Source organism: Leucopleurus acutus (assembly GCF_964270905.1).
Source record: "Leucopleurus acutus genome assembly, chromosome: 16".
Classification (NCBI taxonomy): domain Eukaryota; kingdom Metazoa; phylum Chordata; class Mammalia; order Artiodactyla; family Delphinidae; genus Leucopleurus; species Leucopleurus acutus.
In genome coordinates, this window is record NC_139158.1 from 82979720 (window position 1) to 82990305 (window position 10586).

Below are 10586 nucleotides of genomic sequence, written 5' to 3' on the forward strand. Positions count from 1 at the left end.
AAAAATCAGGGCTTAGATCAACAAGCCAGGTTTCCAGTTCTGGGAAGCTCTGCAAAGATCTAGCAGCCTTTCTGCTGCAGCTGAGTCACGGTGCCCCCCTCAGACAAGGGTGTGCGTGTCAGTCCGCCCCAGCCTTCAGCCCTCCCTCTCGGCTCCCACACCCACAGGGCAGCTTTTGTGGGTGTCGAGCCCAGAGTTCAGCACAGACACTGCCCCACAGTAGGGACGCTGGAGCTACCCCAGTTCTAGCAGGAAAGGAGAAAGCTAGCGGGAGGGGGGTGCTTGGACCTCTGGGGATGGGACAAAAGGAAAAAAGAAGCTCCCAGCTCGAATCCTCTCCCTTACGAGCTCACCACCTTTCACACCGTCTCCTCCAAATCCAGTGCCAGCTTATCACCTTTCACCAAGAGTAACCAGGCGCCCCTGTGGAGAACCAAGCTCTTAGATGCCCCCCAGGTCAGCCTGGCTTCTCCCCCCAGCCCCACCTCAGACTCAGGCAGCAGACCCCTCCAGGAAGGTTCAGGAAAACTTCTGGAACATTGCTGGCTTAGGGAGCATCTAGTGCCATGAATTTTACAAACTGAAATTCACAGGTCACACTGCCCACGACCTGGTGACGTTTGCCTGTGCTGGTTTTGTACCGTAACAACAGAGCTACTCTCATCACGGCTATTACCCCTATTATGCCAATGTGTTAGATGGTGTCCAGATCGGAGAGAAGGTAATTGGTTCCCATCACCCCAAGCAGCGTTACTGGATACAATGAACAAATAGCTCAAAATTAAAGGCTGGCATGGGAGCCCATTAGGTCTGTGATGGATTTAGGAAATGAACACAAACTCACCCACTTCCATCAATACCCTCCTCAAGTCATTTGCAAAGAGGACAGATGGTTTCGTATCTGATTCAGAGGAACTGCCACGTTTCCCGGCCTTCCTGCTAACCCAGAGCCACTGGCCACCGTGGATCTGAACTCAGGAACGTTACCCCACGTCAGAGCTGACATGCAAACATTCCCAGGTGGAGCTACGTTTTGTTCTCCTTGGATCCAAACCCGGCCTTGACTCTCTGAAAAGCCTTGTTCACGACAGGGTCCATCGGGTCCTTTGTCCCCAGCTTCACCATCCAGTAGAAGAGGAACATCCACCGCCTGCTCTGGCTGCGGTTCAGGCGGCAGGCGAGGGACATGGGTGTCTCCCCCTTGGTATCTCTGTCGTTGATGGAGGCCTCATAGTTGAGCTGGAGGCTGATACAGTCCAGCCGGCTCATGGCTGCAGCCACGTGCAGGGGCGTCCTGCCCACGGGGGATCTGCCCTGACAGTTGGCACCTGGGAAATAAGAAAGTTGGCTGAGGGAGGGCCCCCTGCCAGCAGGAGCCAACCCTCTGGAAACCCGTTCAAGAAGAGAAGCATGGGAAGGGCTGAGGCTGGGAAAGGAATGCTTGGAAGAACGAATAACCGAGTGCACGGAGGGGGGCACTGCTGCATCTCCCCCCTCCCACTCCGCATCCAGCACTGCCTTCCCCCCCCGACCCCATGCTTCTCTTACAGCAGCCAATGACCTTCCTGCAATGCCTGTACCACTCTCCCACTCAAATCCCATTGTTGGCATCTACCACCCTTGGGGCGATGTTCTAGGTCTTTACTGCTCTGTCTCACCCACCCACCCCCCTTATCACTCCAGCATTACCCCCCTCCGTGATCTTCCTCGCCCGCCCATGCTCTGCTTACACCAGCCTTCTGGCTTTATCCCGTCAGTATACCTGCTCCCTTATCCTGCCCCAGGATCTTTGCATATGCCATTCCCTTTGCTAACAACACTCTCATCCTTTTTTTTTTTTTCTCCTGGGCTAACTCTGTTTTTTGAGGTTTCATTCACTTCCTCGGGAAAACCTTCCTTAGCCCTCCTCCCCACAAAACCCCCTGCATTTGTTCAGCAGACATTCTGCGTCTCCAGAACACACCACGCACGACTGACCATGGAATTAATTATTTGTAATAATTTGCTGACTTCCCTTCATAAACTCCACAAGGGCAGAAAACACACTTGTTTTGATCACGGCTGTTTTCATCCCCGGCACGTAGCACGATGCCTGGAGAAGACAGGCGCCTGGGAAATGACAGATGATGGGCAGCCTGACTCATGGACAGACTTCACTTCAACTGAATTCCTCACTGCCTCCTGCAGATGGATGGGCTAATGACAGGTGTCCCATACGGACTTGTTGAATTGAATCAAATAGTGGGTAACAGATATCATGACACAGAAAACAAGGCAATTCAATTACATGCAGTTGACATTTCGGGAGCCAGTGTTTATGAGCTATGGCTGGTCAGTGAGGTAGTTTTAAATAGGTTTTCACAACACTTAGCCTCAACCCCGGCGCCTCTTCAGAGCCACTGTCTGCAAAGGACAGAAAACTTTGCAAAGCTGGCTGTAATTTTTTAACTGGTGCTTTCAAATACATCACAGTTCCGTCAGAAGGAAAATGACTTTTTATGAGCTTAACGGACTGCTGGGTTGTGAAAAGCCCATATTTCATCTTACAACAGGAGAAGTGCAGAAAACAGTGGAGGAAGGAGAGGAGGAGAGTCAGAAAAACCTCTACCCATCACAGACGTGCGGCCCCAGGATCCTGCCTGAGCATCTGAGATGCTTTCCCAGCTTGGTTGGTGGAAGTGGGGGAAACAACACAGAGAGCCTGGGCTCAAGGCCGAAGGCTGGGAAGGAGGGGTCTAACTTGGAGGCTAGTTGATATGGGAAACCCTCAGATGAGGCCCCCTCCTGAGCCCCAAACCATTGACCAAATACCACATTCTTCCTTTTTCCCGAGGAAGCCAGTGGCCTGGGATGTCTGCAACTGTCTACTGTTGGTGAATGGTCTAAACATCAATCCGTGGGCCTCTTTTCCCAACAATACTCTACATCCAGGGAAGATAAAATGTACTCCCACAGAACCTCATGCAAAGCCCTTTAACTCGGAGACAAGGCAGGCTAAGGCTTCTATGTCTATGGACAGAGAGAGAGTGAGAGTAATTGCCCTTCAGTAGAGGAGAGATGAAAAGAGGGTTTGGGGCAAATTCAAAGAGCTTGGAGAAAGGAGACTGGCTAGCCTGCTAACCACCAAGGCAGGGATGCTGGTTTGGGGCTAGACCCCTCGGACCACTGCAGAAACGGGACTTCGGGTGGGAAGAAATAACAAACAGGATGGGAATACCCCCAGCGGAGTGTCTGGTCGGACGCAATAAACCAGGAAGCCCTGTGGCTTGGTGTCCTGAAAGGTCCATCTTCCTGAGCCCCTGGCAAGAGAAAGGACACAGCCTCCGATAAGCATGTCCAAAGACCCCCTCAGACAGGGACTGAGTGGCCCGATGGGGACCTCCATTGGTGGTTGACAAACTTGGGTCCAGGAAACCATCACTGAAGGGACCAGGAGGCAAGCCGCTGTGTCCCCCTTGCCTTCAAAGGAACCCCACTCTTGAATGTCCTCGGCTGCTATCAGAATTACCGTGTTCTAGAAGGTACTGAACAGCCTCCGAGCGACCCCTGTGTGAGGCAACATACAGCGCCATGAACGCTCTGAGAAATCCACTGCTTCCACTGCTTGTCATCAAAATGCTGCGCATTTGTTGTTCGGTGGAAAGCATCTTCGGCAACACCGAGGCAAGACAGCTGGGCGAGGTAAACAGTCACGCACGTGAGTCTGGGTGAGTTCAGAAGTGCAGATACCCCTGGCTGGTGGGTGATGGGACACTGGAGGAAAAGTTTGCTTGGATGCCACATGCAGGGTGGTGATGGGATCAGAGCGGAGGAGCTGGAAACGAGCCAGGGGAAGACATGTAACTCTCTCTACACGTCCAGGAAATACGAATTTACCATCAGCCAGGCTCGGGAGGCAGGAAATTCTTCCTGTCCATGTTTTGAAGAGAGAAAATAGCTTTTCTGGGTGTCCAGAGGAAGGGGGTTACGGCTCTGAAGGAAGACCCCAGCCGACACGGCACGGCCTCCCCAGAGGGGCACAGGCGTCTCTGGAGATGTGATGGATCCTGGCCTTCCGGTCTATTTTTGGGCCCATTGTCTCCATTAACTTTTGGGACACTCTGAACTCTGCTCCCAGGTGAATAACAGCCCCGGGATATAATCATCACGTGGAGAATTAAGGCTCTGAGCACAGGAGGACGACTACGGATGGGCTCCGACAGATAGGAACCCGGTCGCAGATGTGCAGCATCCGGTGTGGGGCGAAGCGGGATGTGAGGGGCCCCCAGCGGGGTGACAGCAATTCTGGCTCAAGAGAGGAGGGACTCACCCATCACCCATGTCCAGAGCAAGAGCCAGAAAGTCCAGGCACGGACACAGAGCCAGAGGGGAAGCAAGGGAAGGCAGGGGAAGAGGAGAAAAGCAGGAAGGAACCAGAGGATTATGCAAGGAAGGGCCCCGCCCTTCCTTCTAAGGTTCAGGCTCCAGGGCAGCAGGTCCTGGCCCCGCCTCCCCCGAGCCCACTCCCCCTTCCCAGACCTAGGCCCAACGGCCCTCCAGCACCCAGCCTTCCCTGACCCCCATCCCAGCCAGAAGTAAACTCTCTCTCCTCCACAAGCTCATAGCTTCTCATCCGAATTTATTTTCCAGAAAGAACGTGCACTTGTCCCCTTGTGTCTGAATGATTCATCTTCACTGCTGGGTAGACACCCTGATTTCCTCCTCTTGCCTCCCAACTCCCACCCCAGAGCCCAGCTGAGCACCCAGCTCAAGGCCTGGCCAAGAGATAACGGCACCCACTGTGCTTCCAAGTCTCTCCCCCTTGGGTGAGAGCAGACCCCCCAGAGGATTTTTTGCAGCATTGAACACTCTGGGCCACATGTTTCCAAGTGATCTGGCATTCTCCACTGTTAACTTAGGTTTTCAACTTTACAGAGTAGACACGTGAATAGAAAACGTGCTGCCCTGGCTCCTTTTGGGGCACGGTGAGTGGGTTACAAGTCACAGCTACGTGGACGCAGTGAAATCGCAAAAGCCAAACGGCAAATGGCAACACTCGACTTGATCATGATGACATGAGTCCTTGTTATCTTTTTCCTCTACTCTGAAACTTTTACCCAAATATTCATATTAAAGACTAAGTGAATCCCCCCCCCACACACACACACACACAATTTCCAGCTGGTTCATGAAGTATAATATCCATTTAAAGAAGCATGAAAACACCTTACTGGAATCCCCTTCCACAGCCGCCAAAACCAGTTCCGTCCATCCATCATAATGCCAGATACGTAATGAAATAATCCCACCAGGAACAACATCGTGGCACCTCAGCGTAGCGTCATCCATCAAAATTCCTCCAGGGAATGATTTTTTTTCTTTAAAAAGAAAAATCGGGCATTAAAGATAAACTGTTACATTGGTTTAGTTAAGAGATTACCTGACCTTGGGTATCACAAGGATAATTTGAGAGCCTCGAGCGCTACTCTCATTTGATGACCCCACATCCGTCTGTTTGTGGTTATTGATGCTTTTTAGAAAATTAATTTGGCTTAGCTCAAAGAGAAGCCAAACCAAAAGAAAAAAAAAAGGCAACGAAAAAAAAAGGCAACGATTTATAAGATTCTGTAATTGTAACTTGACCTATGGCAAAAAAATACATGAGTGAATAAAAGTCATTTCAGGAGGCAAACCCTAAGTAGAGCTACTTGAACTTGAAGTAACTGTATATTACAGATGTGGTGCAATGCGGTTATACAAGTTATAGATGTTAAACTAAGATACTAACTAATTCTGGTTAATGTTATCATCAGTTAGCTTAAAGAGGTAATAATGACAAAAATTTGTCAGATCTTTCAAATTGTAGTCTGTGGCAGCATTTCTCAACCTTGGCACTCCTGACATTTGGGGCCAGATGCCCCTCTGCTGTGGGGTCTGTCCTGGGCATTGCAGGGCGTCTAGCAGCATCCCAGGCTTCTACCCACAAGATGGCAGTAGCCCACTCACCTAATTGTGACCACTGAAATGTCTCTAGATGTTGCCTAATGGCCCCTGGGGGACAAAATTGCCCCAGTGGAGACCCTATGGTAACATAAGCGTCTCAGTGACGTGGGATGGAAGAGATCCTTTCTCTGTTGGGGAGGTTGTCCCCAAATAGCCCCTTCCTCATATGAAAGAATGGGGGTCGGGGGGTGGATCCACTCACACTTCCTAAATTCAGACCCTTTGGGGCAGACCATCAGAATTAGTAGAAGAGGATTGTGGAAAATTTTAAGAAAAATGCAGTTGTTTTTAGTTTACTTTTTAAAAGACACACACTTCTTCCTTCATGGCCACCTGTAACCTAGCTGAAGGATAACAGAGTCATTTGTTATCTCCAATAAGCAGTGCCAAGAATGGAACCTCTCAACTCTGCCCAGGTTGGATTATCATTTATTCCGAGTAGAATTCATGAGTTTTTTGGTTTCATGATTGAGTGATTTCTAAACCTCACGACAAGCCAAGTTCGTCCTCTCCATGTGCTGCAAGAGCGGACGGAGGCTCGCACGGCCAGCAAACGGCAACGCTGGGACTCCAGACCTGCCTTTCCTCGGGTGCCACGTGACGCTCACTCTAGATTTTGTTGGTACCCTTTGGTCCCCAGCAACTCCAGATGGTGGATGTAAACACGGAATAGTGATTAGCAAATCTGGTAATTAGGGTCTTATTTGTGGTTCTGACACAGAGAATAATCAGTCATTTGCCTAAGTAAGACAACTCGAAGACTTCCTAACAACTTTGAAAAAAATGGAGCAAGGCTGTGTTTCCCTGAGAAACACAAGAGCACGGTTCACACATGCTAAACAGCTCTTAGAGAAACCAGAGCACATTCTCCTTTTACAGGCAGGCAGCAACCGCCTTCACCTTAGACAAATACTCATTACCACCGGCTAAATAAATTATTAGAGTTGACAACAGATGTGGAAAGGTGACCCGCCTCCAGGAAGATGTTCACCCCCTTTAGACTTGGGTCTCTCAGGGTTTGCACACTCATTATCTCATTTGATCCTCCCTGGCAACCTCTGAGGTGGGTGAAGAGGCATCAGGCTGGTTATGCATCAGCAGAAGCCCAAATTTCTTCTACTGACGTGCTGTACCTTCTCTCCTTCTCGTTTGCCGTCAACAGGAAGGACGGCATCCAAGCTTGAGAGAGGTCAGGCTTCTCACAGTTGCTAAGTGCTTGCTGAGCGACAGGATTGTGACATCAGTGTTAAGCCACTCCACCCCTTTCATTCCCTCTTAGCTTTCTTAAATTCATTGCTCAGCATAGCTCATCGGCAAAAATAAATTAGGGGTGCCGGACACCCGTAGTTCAGGACGCGTAATTTTCGAATTACTTGTTCTGGAACTCTTACTAAGTTCTTCCATAGCTCACTTCACTTTTAACCCATTAAGCACAGGTGCATCTCTTTCCAGGTAAAGCCTCAAAAATGCTCCAGAGCATCTTCCAAAGACCCCTATAGCAAAGCAAACGTATCATGAAAAATGCTTAACCGATTTCCAAGAGGGCAAAGGAAAGGATTTGGGCCTTCAATATACCTTCTGAGTCTCCCGAGTCACTTCTGCCTAAAGGGGGACACGGCACTGAGAATCCTAGAGCTCACGGGGCTCTGCTTTACAGATTAGGAAACTGAGCCCCGGAAGCGCAGGGCCTGGGAACACGATTCTCGTGGAGACCGGCTGCTTTCAGGCCTCTGTCTCCATGGCTTCCCGGTCCCTGCAGTATAACTGCAATCTCTCTGCAATATTGGCCGTTCACTTTCTCTGTGCAGCAGACCAGAGAGTTTTTTATATCTTCATTTTTCTTGAAGTGTTTTTGCATTGATTTCAACTGGGTGGGGAGATGTTGGAGCCTGGGGACTTTGATCCTGTTCTCATATCCTAAATACTGTAGGGATCGGATCGGGACAGCCGGGTCCTCAGGCTGAGGGAAGGAGACCGATGGAGGGGGAGATGGGGCTCTAGGGCCCTTGCCCGCCACGGGGTGCCTCCCCCATGGGATCTGTCTGGACAGGGGGCCTTGGGGTCCTGATTCAGTCACAGTGAGCTTTGGGCGCTGGGTTTCGATTCCGATTGGGCGAGCTTTGAGCTCCTGACGTCACAAGGGCGCAGCTTGAGATTCGAGGTTCTGATACGGACTGGGTCAGTGCCAGTATTCGGGGTTCAAACGTGGACAGGGTTTGTTTTGAGATTTGGGGTCCCAATGAGGGCAGAGTTTGCTCTGGATTGGGGCTCTGATGAAGGTAAGGTTTGCTTTCTGTCTGGGAGTCCTGCTATGGGAAGGGTCTGTTCTGGGATGCAGAGTCCTTCTGCGGGCAGGACTTGTTTGGGGATTTGGGGGTCTGATGTAGGCCTGGGTAGTGTGGCAACCGGGGGTGAGGAATCAGGTCTGCCCCAGGATTCGGGGGTCTTGATAGTGACAGGTTCGGCTCTGAGATCTGGAGTCCTAATACAGGTGGGTTTGGTCTAGCGCTGGGGGTTCTGGTGTGGATCAGGTTGATGAGGGATTTGGGTTTTCAAATACAAGCAGAGTTTGCTTTGAGTTTGGGGGCCCTCGTGTAGGCCAGGCTCGTTTGGAACTTTGGCTTCCTTACACAGACACAGCTGGCTTAAACCTTGGAGTGCCGGTGTGGGCGTGGTTTCTGTGGAGGTTGGAGGTTCAGATATGGGTAGACTGGACTTGAGTTTGGGGTCCTAGTGTGGGCAGTTTATCTCATGTCTTGGAGCCCTTCTGATGACACTTGGCTTCAGGTTCTCCTGTCGTCATTTTGAGCTTGGGAACTAGCTTTCAGGTGTGGGCAGAGTTAACTTTGAATTTGGGGGTCCAGATGTGGGAGGAGTTCACTTTGAGCCCCGGCATCCTTACGTAGACAGAGATGGCTGATGGATTGGGGTTCAGGTGCACAACTGGTTAAGCAGAGAGTGGGGCTCAGAATTGGATGTACCTGCTCTGGGGTCTAGGGTCATGATCTGGGCAGTAGGCTTCACGCTCTGGGACTTAGGTTTCTGTCGTGAGCCGGGGTCACCTGAGGATTGTATCTGAGGTTCAAACGTGCATATGGTTCGTGGAGAGACACGGGGTCCTGAGGAGGGCAGAGTTTGCTTAAGGCTTTAGCGTCCCTGAGTCTACACGGTTGCTGGGAGGACCTGGGGTTCGGATGGTCACATGGTTAGCCTGGGGATTGGGGGTTCAGTCTTGGGCAGGTCTGTTCTGGACTTGGGGTCCTTGCACGGACGTGGCTGGCTGGAGGGCTGGGGGTTCTGGTGTCCCACAGCCCAGCACAGGGACTTGACGTTTAATTCCGTCTGGGTCCTGACATGAGCAGCCTTGCCCGAGGTTGTGAGGTCCCGCTGAGGACAGGCGTTTCAGACTGGAGGTCTCGTGTGGCACTGCTGGCTTTGGGACTTGGGTCCCTGATGAAGACGTGGGAATCTGAGGTTCTGGTGTTGGAGGGCCCTGCGGCGGCAGCGTCTGTTTCGGGACTTGGGGTCCTGACGTGCACAGGGCTGGGCTCAGGTTGGCAGGCCACACTAGACGGCTGGCTTTGGGCCTGGAGTCCCAGCGCAGGCAGGGTTTGCTGGCGGATTAGGGTCTTGCTGTGGACAGGGTCTGCCTGGAGATGTGAGGTCTAACGTGAAGCTCGGCTTTTCTGGAGCTGGGAAATCCCTATGTGTCCAGGATTAGCTTTTCCACCCGGGGTTTCACGGGGGTGGGGTTTGTTTTGACATCTGGGGGTCCTCCTCTAGGCGGGCTTCCCTTCCGCCACTGCGGGTTCAGAGGGGACTGGGCGCCCCGGGTCGAGGGAATACGCGGGGTCGGGAAAGGGGTCGGGCAGGGGCCGCCTTGGTCCAGGTACTGGAGCCGCTGGAGGCTGAAGGGGATGCCGGCTATTAGGTCCAGCTCCTCCTTGAGCTCCCGCACCTTCATGTCGCTGCGGCAGCCTGTCACTGGGAACACCTCCCCGGAATCCTCCAGCAGCACCTGCATGACGAAGACGTCTGAGGCCAAGTGGAGCGCCAGGCTCACAGCCTGCGGGTCCCCGACGCGGCTCCGGCCTCGGGCGCGCGCGGGGCTGCGTGGGGAGGGGCCGCGGGACGGCAGAGCCCGTCCCCCCCCCCCCCGCCCGTCCGGCCCGCCCGCATCGGGGTCTGGGCGAAGGGCGCCCCCTCGGCGGCCTGGCCGCCTCCGCCGCCGGGTGCCGGCCGCCCGGCCCGCCGCGCGTCATCGCCGCCCCCGCCGCGGCGGCCCCTCCGGGACGGCCGAACCACCAGCGCCCGCAGTGGGCCGACGGGCCCGCCGTTAACCAAGGCGGGGCTCCACGTGGACGCGGGTGACGTGTCTGCGATAAGGAGCAAAGGGCCCGGGCGCTTCTAAAACACTGGGAGGATGCATTGAGACCCAACCAGAGGCCTCGCCGAGGCCGCGCGCCCCGCAGACCCAGCACGGCCGCATCCCCGACTCCTCCTCGCCGCTTACGAACTGCTCTCACCGTCAGTTCCTTGAACCTGGAAGACGAGGCGGCTCGTGGCCGTTGTTAGGCAACTGTGACCTCCTCTCCATGTCTGTT

At 52.9% G+C, this 10586-nt stretch overlaps 1 protein-coding gene across 1 annotated transcript; it reads right to left on the minus strand.

Moving 5' to 3' along the window:
- Positions 1 to 648: 648 nt before the first annotated feature.
- ANKRD60 (ankyrin repeat domain 60) lies at positions 649 to 9961 on the minus strand. Its single transcript, XM_082857044.1, is given in 5 exon segments — positions 649 to 1328; positions 3509 to 3582; positions 3584 to 3672; positions 5206 to 5336; positions 9862 to 9961. Coding segments are annotated over 5 exon segments (681 nt in total). The 5' UTR covers positions 9947 to 9961; the 3' UTR covers positions 649 to 1026.
- Positions 9962 to 10586: the final 625 nt, after the last annotated feature.